Consider the following 15,722-nt stretch of genomic DNA (forward strand, 5'->3'; position numbering starts at 1 on the left):
TAAAAAATGGCAATTTGTCTAACAAAATTTTGTAAATAAAGTGTAACATTTGATTTCGTACCTATTTACCCCCTTTAGGGTACTACTCAATGAATTGGTATTTGTTTAATGGCAACACTTTTCTGTCTTTTCGGTTCTTTGTGTCAAAGAAAGTAGGTGATTTTATTTTTAAATAATCTAATTAAATCGAATTCAATGCTGTATTTATAAATATATTGTTTATGTTTTCCGTTATGGAAAGTTAATTTTTGCATATCTTTAATGATATTTCCGTTATTTCTGTTTAGTTATAATAATAACAACTTGTCAAATATTTGATAGGTTAGGTCTCACAGTGTAAATTGTTTTTAGGCCTTACAATGAAGCAAATTGTGGCAAATCAAAAAGTGAAGATCCCTGAAGGTCTCACAGTCCATGTGAAATCGCGGTTGGTAACAGTGAAAGGTCCTCGAGGAGTTTTGAAGAGAAACTTCAAACACTTGGCTGTTGACATTCGCATGGTAAACCCTCGTTTACTTAAGGTAGAGAAATGGTTTGGCTCCAAGAAAGAACTCGCCGCTGTAAGAACAGTCTGTTCTCATGTCGAAAACATGATTAAAGGTAAATAAACGGTGCTTATATCTTATGTGTATGGGTTGTCGGTTGGGATTTTTTTTTACAGTATTTTACTGAGCTAGATGTAATTTTGCCGAAATTCATATCACTGGTTAGTCAATTAGACATAATTTGTAACCGCACACGTAACGTACTAATAGTAACACAATTAAAATAATTACAATCTTTTTGACAGTTTAATAGGACCTTTTTAAATTATTCCAATAATATCTGTATTGAAAATCAATAATATATTATTGTTCAATGGATGTTGGTGAATAATTGATGAAGTATTCATAAATAAATGTAATTGAATATATCTTAAAGCTACATCTGTTTTAATGAAAGAATCGGTCATGTGAAAGTGTGTAATATGTTTAGTACAGAATTACATTACAGTAATTAATTTATTTTTATCAATAACTAAAAATAGTGGAAAAAGTATGTACATTCTTAGATATGTTTGAGAAAATGAATTAATATGAAACAGAAAATATGTAGGTACATATTCTATGTAAATTTGGTAGCTTTATAAAAATAAATAAACAGAAGCTTTAATAAAGAGGGTTAACTTATTTTCCATAAATGAAATGGATGGAATAACTGTCACTACAAAGTGATGTTTGGAGAAAAATTGTATAATGGAAAATGTTGAGGTATATGCTATACATATTGATTCAGGAATATTGTAGGGATAACTAATAGTTATGAATATTTGTTCATACTGGTACTATAATTCATAAGAAATAAATTGGTAATTTGTTTTAATTGTGAACAAGTAAACATTATAAGACAGTTTTATTTAAGCATACATTTTGCAAACAAAATATTGTAATTGACAATTATAAAATTAGTTAAAAACTGTAATCCATCTTTATAATGACTGGTTTCTGTAAGTTGGCAATTGGTACTACTTTTGGATATAACCAGATTGTCTTATTTGTTTATATTTTCATAGTTTAATTGTAAACTGTATACAATAATACTAGCTATAAATCTAATTAGCTTAGATACCTACTTATAATATTTTTTATGTAATTTCAGGAGTAACATAGGGTTTCGAGTACAAGATGCGTGCTGTCTATGCTCACTTCCCCATCAACTGTGTCACATCTGAGAACAACACCGTCATTGAAATCCGTAACTTCTTGGGTGAAAAATACATCAGGAGAGTTAAAATGGCACCTGGCGTGACTGTAGTGAACTCTCCCAAACAGAAGGATGAGCTGATCATTGAAGGAAATTCCCTGGAGGATGTTTCTAGCTCTGCAGCTCTGATTCAACAGTCCACAACCGTCAAAAATAAGGATATCAGAAAATTCTTAGATGGTTTATATGTGTCTGAGAAAACAACGGTTGTGGTGGATGAGATATAAGCTTATTAAATAAGACAGTCAGAAACATTGTTTTATTTAACTCATTGACTATGCAATATGTTACTTCCTACCTACTTCTTACCTTTTAAGTGCTATCTTTGACTTCCATTTCATTACATAGAACATTTTGAGAATGTTTGTTACTCTTTGAAGTAAAAACTACTGAATGCATTTGAATGAAATTTGGTACACAGATAGGTTTTATCTTAATACAAAAGAAACTTTCTATACTGAGCTGCGTGGGTGAAACTGTAGAATACAGTTAATATTGTATTAAAGTTTAATAATAGTTTGAACTTATATTTTTGTTTACTTTATTACTGAAAAGCTAAACTTGTAACTTCTAAAATCCTGAATTAGAATACCTACCTATATGATGCTAATTACATCACATTTTAAGAATAGAGAATATTGTCAGATCCTATAATTTGTTATTAAATGGTTCAAATTTATTATAAAGATCACTGATGAAGATGTCGAAAACCATTATCATTAGTGTTTTTTAATGAAGTTCAAAAATTAAAACTATTGAAGGAGACTACAAAAGTTGTGCTTGGGTACTTCCGTCCCATACGTATTTTTGCCATGAAGTAGTTATTTGCATGGCTGTATTTCGGTTTGAAAGGTGGGATATAGCAATAAAATTACAGAGTACAAAAGCATAACATCTAGTCTTGGGCGAGAAAGAATTGTTAGTAATGCGGATTACTGGTCCTATTGCTAGCAATATGCCCTGTCAGGTCGACCTTCACGTGGCCCCCCCTATAAACCGTCGTGCTGAATTACAGATATATTCATCACAATGGGCTAAGTGACTTGTCTTTCCATTCATTTAATTAAATCGCATACATATATTATCTGTGAATTAAATACAGTTATGTCGTATAAATATATAGAACACTAATAAAAAAATTTAGCTAATTTGACAATTAGCTGACAGTTTAGTCTTCAGGAGTGGCACTGCGTGAAGTGTCATAAGCGACTATTATTTCCGTGGTATTGTTTATATGTAAAGACGACGGTTATCATTTTGCATCAGGTGAGCCATCAGCTTGTTTGCCATTTTAAATTGCATAAAGAAAATAATATTGAAAACATCATGCCCTAAAAAGCAGGAAAATATTCATATTTGAAATGATGTATAAACTATTGAATATTTATTACTTATTAAATAAAACGTTCTCTACCTACCGCGCAAGAGACTTGGCGTGAAGATAGGGTATATAAATAACTTACACATATATTTACATATTGGTAATGGAATGATTTATACAATTGGTATACACTGGCGAGGCACCAGTGAGTGATGGCAGGTGAAGATAAAATCAGGTCAGTTAGCCCAACGTGTCGAATTCTTGATTTCGACACGTTGGGTTTAGGCTCGATACACACTCGAAGAATTCTTAGTTCACGAAAATCAGTTATTTCATCATTATTTCAGCCGTCAACTGTCCATTGCCGAAGATAGGCTTCCCTCATAGACTGTCACAAGAAACAGTCCTACCTAAGCCATTTGCATCCATTAACTCCATGCAATGTATTCGAGTGTCGCTCCATCTGGTGTGGAGTCATCCTGCACTCTGTTTACCTTTATAGAGTATGGGGTGATTTGACTGTATTATTTACCAATAATATTTTAAAACTACAAGTATAGTATTACATTTTATAAATGTAATGCTATACTTGTAGTTTCTATATATACTATACTATAGGTACTTGTAATACTATACTTTTCTATCGTTGGAATAAATTGAACCTTCGAAAAAAGATCTCGATTTTATTTATAAAGTTATCCGGGGCGTGGAAATATGATAAGGTTTAAGGTACGTTAACAGAGAATACAGTATCTGGATTGCCCCTCTCATAATGATAGAATAGGAAGTTCCTAATAGGAACACTATAAAGATTATGAAAGAAACAACAATAGAATTTTCAACGTAAATAATTTTATTCAAACTATTCTATTGAACATCACTAACTCATAAACATTGTACATCTGCAAATATGGGTGAAGTTAAAAATGTGTTAAAAGATAACTAGGGGTTAAAAAGACATTAATTACACTAAATTACTTTACACAGATTAACACGCTCAATTAATTAAATAAAATACCTACTTAAACAATAAAATAAATAGCTATTAAAATAAACATTCTCATATCATTGTTAATACATCAGTAGAATCTTAATTAAAATAAATTTTATTTACTATTATTATTTACATAATAAAACTTTTGAAGGAATCACAACCAGCTACACTTTGTAATCTAATAGCCCAAAAATCAATAATTAAAAAAAAAGTTGGCCGTTTTAGCGCCGTCGAACAGCTCTTTGGTACATTGTCTTATGACTCGCCGACAAATCTAACGGGATAAATCCAGTGAAGATAGTCATGATTCCTCTATTTTCCAAATTGCCTACAGTATACCTGTATTTGTCATGTAAAATAAGTAAAAATATTTACGCTTGAATAAAATTAAGTACACGTTGATAACATACTGATGAGAGTAAATGTCATAAAACAACCTTTACATATCTTATGTTTCAGTACTGAGCAGTCAGGTATTCACAAATATATTGGGTACTGAACAATAAGTAGGCTGTAATATAGAAATAGAAAGAAGGTCGAACAATGAAAATAACTAAATATTTTATTAAATTGTGGGTACAGTCTTAGGATTTAGCATGTAGGTTGTTGGAGTGAAGAATAAATTATATAAAATGTAAAACGCCGACATACGAGCTCTATGTAAAAAGCTGACCTACTTTCTATTTCTATGACTGTAAAGGATGTTCACTAGCACTTTTCACAATACAATAAAATATGCATTAACGATAAAAGAAAACTAACAAACACGTCAGTTAACAGGCAATCTAAAAACATTAGATATCCATGCTTATCGCCATATTTGCAGATGGGCATCCTATTATTTCGTAAGAAAATAAAATTCTCAATAAATAAATGTCAAACACTATTTAATTGGTGAGACATTTCACACTATATAACACAATTGCTTACTATAAAAATGATCAACAAACAACTTGCACCTGACCTAATGTGTCAACGGGACATGGGTGTGCAAAATTTCATGAGATTCAATGTTTACAATACAGATTGCCGCTTGAGCAAATAATTCTGATTATGTACGTCTTAGCCTAGCCATGCGTGAGGTGGGATCGACTACACAGCGTCATAATATAAGTATACAACTAGTGGGTATATATAGCTTTAAACATCACCGGTGCACCGTGATTCGTCTCGTACAATAACTTCACTATTTGTATATTCTATTATAGTATAGTAAATTCTTAACGATGACGAATTCAAAATGTATCTAGCAACCTGAGTAAATTAACATGAATACCATTTTAAAAATTTATTCAATATACAATAAATTTACAGTTAATTGAAGCACAAATAGTGGATTTCGTAAAATAAATAATATATTTTAGATTATAATACATTGCATTTGACGAAACATTGCCGCTAGTTATTATACTCGCACGATAACATAAGCGTATAGTGTTCTACGGTGAAAGCTATCTAACAATAGTATTCTGCTCAACAAACAACTTTATGCACAAGTGAAAATTTACATTAATTTAGAAATATTAAATAATTTGTTATGCTAAATAAACTCGGATAAGATTTCAATAAGCAGTGATATAAGTCCGATGGCCAAACTATAGAATTAGGGGTGTCATAACGAGACGACTATCTAAAGCGTAGAGCGTCCGCCGGCGACGCCGGTTGCGGCGAACAATATTGCTTATACGGCGACGGGGCCTCGCGTCGCTGCTACGTTTATTGCTATACCGCATCGAGAAGACGCGGCCCCCAACTCCTTCTACTCTAACATTTGTGACCGAAACACACGGAGGGGTCCGACTTAGTTCCACTACCGTGGGACTCGTGTACGGAGACACCGAAGATTAACGTCAACGATCTACCAATGAAAAACGACTCCACAGGTGAAAGATCGTGGGTTAACTTGAGGCACTGTGTAGGTACTAGGTAAGTACGCGGGTGTAGGGCGAAGGGTGAGTACAGGGTCGGGGCGGGGCGAGGTGTGGTGGGTCAAGGCGGAGCGGGGATACTCAGAGAGGCTCTCGGCGAGGCACCCACACATTTGGCCCACTCTCCGCCGTTATAACCGCCTTCACCTTCGCGTAGATCTCTTCTGGAGTGTCGCCCGTCACCACCGCTGTCGGTGCAAACATTAGAATTGTTACATATTTTTTTGTTCATAACGAAAATATAGGTGGCATTCAATAGATATATGTATAGAGAGTACGGAATGAATAGAGAGTACACGAAACTTAATGATACTATTCAGAAAATTGGGCAACATTTCACATGGAACAAATTTTTTGAAATTCAAAAGGTAACCCAGTTAGTACAAGGAAGTGGCATCGTAATGATATATTAATTCAAGCATTAATAAAAGTTGTGCATTTTCGTACTTGATTTTATACAAAATATCCAATTGTTTATACTGACCAGTGAAATATTCAGCAAATTCCTGTTCCATTTTTAATGCACGTTCATATGTTTTCTTCGCTTGTTCTTCAGTCATTCTCTTATTCATTTCCCTATATATAAAAATAAAGTGTATGTAGTAAAAGTAAACAAGTATGTGGATTGAAACAGAAATGAATGTATAAAATATACTTACATTATAGATTCTACACTCTTTGGTTTAATAAATATGGCAATAGGATAAAGTTGCGCCACCTGTAACCTCTTTATAGCATTACCGCTCACGTCCAAAATGCAATGTTTGCCCTGAAAAATTAACGAACAATATTATTTGCGGAAAAAATATGAATACATGTACTTATAGAATACTAAATATATAATATTGTTAATATATTTATTTTTATTGTTAGGAAAAAGTATCATAATTTTATTTGAAACGGTTATTGTTATTAGGCGTGGTTACTCTACTGGCAAGACCACTCAAGGGGGAGGCCTATGTTCAGCAGTAGTCAGTTACCGGCTGATATGATGTTGGTGGTTATTGTTATTAATGGCATAAGGAAAATAAGTTTTTATCATACATCAGTACAAGGTAAGTACATACCTATTATTACGTAGTGCCGTTGGTAAGATACAGGTTGTCATTTTTATAATATTAATAAAAAAAATTAACACCCTATTATACTAACAATAGTTTCAAGGAATTGACTTCGTTAATTAACATTCTGTGCATAAAATTAATTTATAATAAGAATATTCTAACTAAGCGTATTCGTTAGTAATCTATTACTTTTAACAGATTTCAAAAAGAAGGTTCTCAATTTGGTAGTACTATTTTCATGTCTATTACCTCATAACTTCATTAGTTGTAAACCGATTTGGAAATTTCTTTTTATCTGGATTAAGAATTTTTTTATACAACTTAGAATGGCAAACAAGCTGACGGCCCATCTGATGGAAAAGGGTAACCGTCGCCTATAGACATGAGCAGTACCATGAACATAACAGATTATACTGTTTCGCTCATGATACCCCCCATGCGTTGCCATTCCTGAGGACTCAGGTGTTATTCTTCTGTACCCAGTAAATTTATATACTTACAAATTGGTCCCATAGAAATTTTAACAAAATCGGTTTAGTAGTTTAGTTATTGATGAATGAGAATGGAAAGAGTACTAAACACTATGAACATTTTGTATTTAAAAACAATCATTTTTACTTAACTATTTTCCCCAGCACTTGTTATTTAACAAAGTGTAAATTAACCACTAGTTAGGTTGCAATAAAGGATGACAGTAATACCTTCTCGGCGACCTCCCGTACGGAGGCGACGGAGGTACCATATAGATTGTCGTTATACTGGCCGGCTTCGATGAACAGATGGTTCTGTATGTCGCGCTCCATCTGCTCGCGACTTGCTACGAAGTGGTAGTCGCGCCCGTCCACCTCGTAGTCACGGCGGGGTCGCGTCGTGTCTGTTAAATAATTTACAATTAATGAAATAATTTATAAATAATGAAGATAATAATAGGTACTTTGACTCATTTATGTAAATTTGACTAATTTCTAAATACCTTCTAACTGACATAAAATAGTTGTAGACATTTTTCTAACTTACCTATCTCCTTTTTTATATTACATAGAGATAGAGAAACAATGTTTACAATAATATATTAAGAATTTATATCAAAATCAATTAATTTACTTTTTGGTTTCATCATATTTATAATAAATTTAAAATTAAGACGTTTTCTACGTTCCACGCAAAATTTTGTTCTTATTAGTTAGGAGTTATAACTTTTCTGTACGAAAGTGACGTTGCATAACTTGCATAGATACAGTTGATGTGTGCGTACATTCTTAAGATATATGCATACATTACATACACAGTATACAGGGCTATCTTTAAAATTCACTAAACGGTACAGGTAGCCCATGCATCAATTTTCACAGGTAACAATTCAATCTATGTCATTTTTAAAAAGATCAAGGAAAGGATTACTTTTCATGATTCCTTTTTACGATTTTGATAGATTAAGGTTAACTAAAACAATTAAAGCAAAATTTACAAGAATTCAAAACAATAAAACGTAATAAGTTTGTATAAATAGATTGCTTGGATATATAAAGATTAAAATAAAACCGGACAGGTGGGAGTTGAACTCACATGTAGAGAGTTTCGTATTTTCACGAGACAGATTTTTTTTTAAACCACAAAGTTGGCAAACAAGCTATCTGATGGTAAATGATCACTGTAACCTATGATCGCCTGCACGTAACAACTAGGGTTGTTACGTGCGCGTTGCCGATCCTGAAGAAACTTTAATTATACCCTTTTTGAAGAACTCCATACTGTATTCAACTATATAGCATAAAAATAAATAAAAATTCGTTTCAAAGCGTACAAATGAGTCTTTTCATCTGATATCCCACTTGTACTAGTAAAACCAATGGAAATTGTTTTCAATTATTTCTATTGCAATATGTGTGTGTCTACTAAATGTTAAACTATTTCAAACCGTTAGTATTAGTAGTTATTGAGATATAGCGCTGTGACAGACGGACAAAGTCGCAACATATAGGTTTTTTAGTACCTTTATGGTACGGAACTCTAATTATATCTATTTAAGTTAAAATATAGAATTTTCATGCGATACTTACGAGGTACGCAGCTTCCAAACTTATCGGGGAACTCTGATATCAGATCGTCGTTTATTCTGTCTTTTAGCGGCCCGAGTATGATCACGGGTCGAGTGTAACTAATAGTTAACTGTTGAACTGTCTCATACGACAGCACCGTCTCATCTTGACCTGTAAAACATAATATTTAGATACACACCACTCCTGTTTTTGTTAACAAAGCCTAGACACCAAATTTAAAAAAAAAAGCTATACATATTCCTAAATTTTATGCATCCTTATGCCCATATTCTTTATTCGAGTTCAAAATATAAATATATTTATATTTCTGAGTTCAGATTCAATTATGTACAATTAATTACTTTCATGAAATGATCATATTTTTTTACAATAAAAATAATTCTGTAATAAATGAACCATTATCCCATTTCAATGCATTCATTTGCGGTGAATATTGGTTAATATTACAAATTGTGCTATGCGTGCTCTCTATTTTCGGCGTGCAATACCTACAGCATGAGTGTCTTGACTTTACCCTTGGTGATCTGATCTTTATGAGATGAGTCAAGTCACTTCGGTCATCAACTGATGATTGTAGGACGTTACAGACTTTATAAGCGCAATAATTTACTAATATAAATTAGGTATTCTATGTAATAGCTATGGTCCATTATTGAAATACTTTGTACTGCAAGTACATTTTTAGATTTCATTTATATAAAAGTCATTTACAACTAATATATACTTTTTAAAGAACAAGTTAAAGAAAAATTACATAAACACCTATCGAAACATTACGTAAATAAATTACATGCTTCTGTACATATTACGGCAAATATGAATAAAACGTCAATCTTAAAAAATATAGCCAGAATTAAATAGTATATTATATTAATGAAATAACATACAATACTCAATTTCTAATGCTAACATGCTAACAACACTAGTGAGCCATCAACTTTTGAGATTTTTAATTCTGGCTCATACATTGTCATGAATGATGCCTTTAACAAGGTATACTAATAAGCGAATATACACATTATGTAATCAACAATATGTCAGCGACTGCAAGGCTAGTAAAAAAATTACAGCATCCCTAACATCTGAAGCAAAATCTAATTTTAAAAAGAAACCAGCACAGCGTAATTCTGAAAACGTAAATCAAGCTCAAATGAAGTATGTCGTGAGGTCGAATCTTACATCTGAACATGCTCGTGACTAGTGACGTAGTGTGTAACTAAAGGCAAAGCGCGCGGACGCGTGCGTAGTTGCGACATGCGCGGCGCCCGAAGCGTCAGCTACGAGTAGTGTGAGAGAGCGGCGGTGGCTCTCGTGTCCTCGTGTGCTTCCAGTGGCCCCGCAGCCCCACCCGCCCCGCCTGACCCACCCCGCTCGCGGGCCCAGATGGGACTCGTCGCGACGCTAACTGTGCGCGGGTCGCGGTCTGCGGACCGTGGACCGGTGAGCGCGGAGTGATAGTACAATTTTGAAACATGATCCAAACATTTTCGTGATCTCGGATGATAATATTCGAGTGCGGAGAGGCTATTAGAATCATCGCGTTGTATGAATTAAAACAATTGAACATAAAGGAAGTATGACAAATAATAAAAAAAAAACTGGAGTGTTATTGAAATGAAAACTACATTTCTAATTGATGATCATAACCAGAATGCGGGAGGTAAGGTATCGGCTACGGCACTCGCAAGCTACGCCTCACTCCCAAAACTTACTCTCGTCCTCGAGATAAATGAGCGTTATCTCCTCCATCATGGGAAGTTCCACTCGGTACAAGATTTCCCCTACACGTAGAAAAATTAACGTTACACAAGTTTATCACAAGGTGTGCAATATGAAAAATGTCCGCACCATGGACACGGGACTGGAATGGGTGAACCACTAATTTGACAGAAGCCAATATCAAAACTAACAGGGATTATAACACTGCCGGCAGTAATTACGTAGTCACTGTAGAATGTAATTAATTAGCAGCGTCATGAGTAGGTAGCGTTTAGGAACATAAAGAGCAAATAAAAATACGTTATCATGAATGTTAACATGTATGTTGGCTCCGGTTAGGCAACTAGAAGCACGGGACGGCGGCCGAACGTGTCTCAAACCAATCCGTGTGCTCGCTGCGACCCATTCTGTTTCAACATAGACTACATGTGGAACACCGAATCGTATCGTCTAAGCCATCGCTTCACCATACAACTGTGTTTAATAAATATTGAAATAATTTTTATTGCAATTATAAAAGGAGATAAATTATTATATGTAAAAATTAAATACAGTATTATAGAGATTTCGATTTCGATCTCTCAAATATACAAATATACTTCAATGCTAATGAAATACATTTTTCAAATAACGTTATTGTATTAAGAAGCCCAGCCAATTAAGAGTCACTATAATACGATCTCTTGACAACAATTGTGGTATTTCATTATTATCGTTTAAAAACGACTTTAGTAAACTAAAGACATCACTTAAAAATTTAATTAATAATTATACGTATTAACAATATGTACAAGATCTACTCGTATAAATAATATCATTACAATTAAAAACCACTGCATGACATTTTTAAAGTTAATATGTCACCATCACCATTCATAATTTATTTTTTGTATTACATAAAATTATAATAATGAAAAACCCGAATATATAACAATATATCCAGATGTTATGCGTCTTAGTATGGACGGCGTCTTAATATATTGTAGATTTTTACATACTTGAAAAATAAACACAGTTCTGTAGCAAAGCAGCTGTCGATTAAAATTAAGGCTATCTAACACACAAAACGTAATGAGTACATAGCTTGTCATTGGGTCGCCTACAACATCATATTCGACAAGCGACAATAATAACTTATGCCGATACTGTAAATTATTGCTAAACCTATTGTATAGGCATCACCATGCTTCTCCATAAACACTACAAGCGATAATTTACTCACACAAATCCGGTATTTGAATAACAATATAATAGTAAAGAATGTGTGTAAAAATATATAAACTCAGTCTCCTAGTTTTATTTTTTTTTTTCTTAGTCATTGGATTCTGTGATCCTGTTGTTTTGGTATAAGATTACATAAGACGATATTTTCGTAATGCAGACAACAATAGTTGTTTTATTTTGTGCCAGCACATAGACAGCACAATATTAAGTTCATTTATGTTTATATTTAAAACGATTTCTCATTTTTTTCATTTCAATGTTTGAATTATATCCATTTCATTTCATAATCATCATATTATGAAATTGAACAAAGTGTCTGTCAAGTTTCTTAGTTACTAATACAACAGGAACATATGTATATATAATAGTAATAATAATACATAAACCCTTCTTATTTTTATTATGGTAAAATAGTATTGTGGTTAGAATAAGCAAATAGCTCCATATAAAGAACCTAACTTTGAATACAGTGGTTATTGGCAGCCGCATGAAAAAAAACTGCGTAATGACCTACATACGAACAGCAAAGTAGCGAATGTAATAAGTATGTATATAAATATATTGTGCACTTACCATCCGCATTAGAATCCTCCTGAGTGTAGCAAAGCATGAAAGCTGTAACAAAATTAATTGTATAAATCTGTTTCACGCGGTGGTAAAGCAAACTTGTGAATTATTTCCGAAACAGTATTGACACTTTAATTTTAATACCCATAGTATATAATATAAAATAATAAATTATAATATGAGCATATTACAGATATTTAATTAGTATTTTTTTAGTCACAGTCCATATATGTATAGCGATATGGAATAACTTTGGTGTAAAGCATACAGGTATGAGCGTGTTTCTAATCAATATAACTTACGTTCTTGATCTGAACCATCCTCTGATTTGCCATCTTCTCGACTCTTCATGAAGGGGAATTTTCTGCTGAATGATAGCGTTTTCTTTTTTCTTTCTAAAGTTGATTGACTCTGTAAAAAATGTATTGGAAATACAATTTCATATCATTTCAAATTAGGGTCACAGATATAAATATTTTATATCTTATTTAGAAGAAATTATATTTTACTTAAATTACTGACGTAAGTATTGATATATTGGCTAATGAATAAAATATAATAACAAAATGGATTTATAGGACGTTTGCAAATACTGGTTTGCTAGATATGGACCATTGATTTTATAATAATTGTAACAATATTCTTTTTGAATGTTTATGATTCAAAATTGTATAAAAGAAATCCCATGAAAGTTGAGTTTGTAAAAGTGTTTGGATATTTGTAACATTTAAATGGTTGGGCGAGTTTTAATGAATTTTTATATATGAATAAACCATATTCTAGATATATGAATAAGTCATATTCTTGATATATGAATTAACACTATCTGTTAAGATAGCATATTTTTTATCTTAATTCACGAAGGTTAAGCCACTAATAACGCAACTTTTAAAATATTTGTAGTGTAGTATTATCTAATTTTTTATAATTGTTACTTCTACTACTTCATACTGTATAATTACGTTAAAGTAAATGCTGTGAATACCTTTAATAGGCATGTGCATTAATATTGTATTTAATGTTTGTTATATGTGTTATAATGCAATATGCTGTTGGTATTCCTTTAAATAAATAAATACCGTTGAAATAGGTGTCCCCTGTCCTTGGAATTTGACTTGTCGGTCGCGTGCGCGCTGCTTCCGTTCCCAGCGCCGCTTCGATGGAATTATGCCGATTGCGTCTGAGTCCGTCTTGTCTAGCCGCCTGTAATTAAAAAAAAAAAGTTAGGCCAGATAATAATATAACCGGAGTCTAAAATGCTAAAAACTAATTGGCAGTTTGATTATATTTTTAAATTATGACTTTCAGTAAAAAGACAACGCTGAATTTTTGCTCATATCAGAGTTAGAAAAGAATCCATAGTATTTACAGACATTTTGCAGAAGCAATGGTCAGTTTGCAATTACAGACAAAATAGATTGTCATTTTGATTGATGATACAAATGAAAGTATTTTTATTTTCAGTTGATAACAATTGGTCCCTAATATGAAATAAAAAAATAATAATAAAATTATTTTTTGAGCCCATCAACTGCCACAAGAATTTGTGTGAATCCCATATTGAATTATACAGGAACTGAATTCTAATTCTTAATAATAATACTCGAAATAGTAGGATTAAGTATGAAATAGTTATAAAGTATTTCATAGTACCTTGCCTGCCACCACTCGTCGTCAGATGCATTGGTAACATGAAGAATATCGCCGTAGCGGAATGGTAGCCCCCGGGAAGGTAATCCGTCATCCTTCACAGGGTCGTAATCAAATAGTGCTCTGTGAATAGAATAATCATTTGTAAGACAATAAATCTTAGAACACAGGTATAATGTAGTTTAAAACGTATTAGAAAACATTTAAAAAGCAAACCTTGTGAACAAAATTATTAAAACCATTTTCATTGCCTAAAATTTATAACATGTAACATGGTGGTTATATCAGAAATTGTTTATTACAGAATAAATAATAACGTAGGAGGGGGTTGTTATTAATGGGTATTAGTTTCTGATAAGACAATATTACCAATGGTGGCTCCATTGGTAACAATATATTCATGTCAGATTAAACTTCACAGAGGCGTCCCTGGAAAGCATCATGGTTAATTCCTAGTGAATTGGTCATGATAAACCAATTGCTCTGACATCAGCCCCGATAACTAGTACCCTAACAACGAATTTTCTATATTTATTCCATTTTTATCCCATAAAGAATATAAATGATGTACAAGATAGAAAACTTTTCCCACTGATAATATTTCTTCAATGGTGTAACTGGGAACATGTTTAATCTTGAGATTTGAATTTTATTCGATAAGAATTTAAAACTTCAAGAAGAAAAGTTCTAAATTTGGTTATTTTTTTTTTTTTTAATGTTTGTTACCTTTTAATTCCATCAATTGTAAACCAATTTGAAAAATTATTTTTTTTATCTGAAAGGATATAATAGATTACAGATTGGTCTTATAGAATTTTATCAAAAATGTCACAATTGAAATCAGTATTTTTTGTGGAACATAATTTAATGATTTCAATCTTCTTCTACATCAAAATAATTTATTTGAGAAACATATATTTAGTAACAAGATCATATTACAAAACATTTAAAAATCACTCTACATACCTTACATATAAAGATCGTTTTTGTGACGTCCTTAAAAGAGTATGGTGCTGTTTGAGTTCATTGATACGAGCTTCGAATTTGTTGTATTCTTGAGGCCTGTATACTACTGTTAACTTCACTTGCTGTCCTGTGCCCTGTATACAATATTGAATAATTAATGGACGTATTTATATTATCCAATAAATTTACATTTAACTGAATAATTAGACTTCAATTGAATTATTATTCTTAAACTCAACTTTGGGATGAGTCCTAATTTCATTTAATATTTAAACATAATTTTAATGAGTGACGCATATTCATGAGCTTCTATCTTTAATATTGACTATCAATTTAGTCTAATCATAATACAAATATCATTTGAATGAATCATTCATTCAACATTAGTATTGACTACAAATTGAACCTAATTCGTAATTGAAATACCTTTCGAATGAGTCATTCACGTGTACTACTTCCCTTTTTTGATAGATATTGATGGTAGTC

At 32.3% G+C, this 15,722-nt stretch overlaps 2 protein-coding genes across 12 annotated transcripts in view; one reads left to right on the forward strand and one right to left on the reverse strand.

The window, feature by feature from the left end:
• LOC113512338 (60S ribosomal protein L9) lies at window positions 1–1,995 on the forward strand. The gene is given in 3 exon segments (XM_026896151.3): window positions 1–152; window positions 352–600; window positions 1,639–1,995. Coding segments are annotated over 2 exon segments (573 nt in total). The 5' UTR covers window positions 1–152; window positions 352–359; the 3' UTR covers window positions 1,971–1,995.
• Window positions 1,996–3,896: 1,901 nt separating this feature from the next.
• LOC113512635 (disks large 1 tumor suppressor protein) overlaps window positions 3,897–15,722 on the reverse strand; it is a 50,113-nt gene continuing 38,287 nt past the window's right edge. For 7 of the 11 annotated variants that reach the window (XM_031906935.2, XM_031906934.2, XM_052900042.1 and 4 more), the window contains 11 exons: window positions 15,237–15,370; window positions 14,274–14,393; window positions 13,700–13,823; window positions 12,923–13,031; window positions 12,627–12,668; window positions 10,823–10,891; window positions 9,111–9,260; window positions 7,752–7,924; window positions 6,646–6,755; window positions 6,471–6,562; window positions 3,897–6,174 (listed from right to left, as the gene is read on the reverse strand). In XM_031906935.2, the coding sequence (XP_031762795.1) occupies window positions 6,068–6,174; window positions 6,471–6,562; window positions 6,646–6,755; window positions 7,752–7,924; window positions 9,111–9,260; window positions 10,823–10,891; window positions 12,627–12,668; window positions 12,923–13,031; window positions 13,700–13,823; window positions 14,274–14,393; window positions 15,237–15,370 (1,230 nt within the window). In that variant the 3' untranslated portion in view covers window positions 3,897–6,067. The remainder of the gene's footprint in view (window positions 6,175–6,470; window positions 6,563–6,645; window positions 6,756–7,751; window positions 7,925–9,110; window positions 9,261–10,822; window positions 10,892–12,626; window positions 12,669–12,922; window positions 13,032–13,699; window positions 13,824–14,273; window positions 14,394–15,236; window positions 15,371–15,722) is intronic. The other 4 variants (XM_031906936.2, XM_026896541.3, XM_031906937.2 and 1 more) reach the window with 2 other exon arrangements.

This window comes from Galleria mellonella, unplaced genomic scaffold (assembly GCF_026898425.1).
Source record: "Galleria mellonella isolate WM207_F2 unplaced genomic scaffold, CSIRO_AGI_GalMel_v1 utg64, whole genome shotgun sequence".
NCBI classification, from domain to species: domain Eukaryota; kingdom Metazoa; phylum Arthropoda; class Insecta; order Lepidoptera; family Pyralidae; genus Galleria; species Galleria mellonella.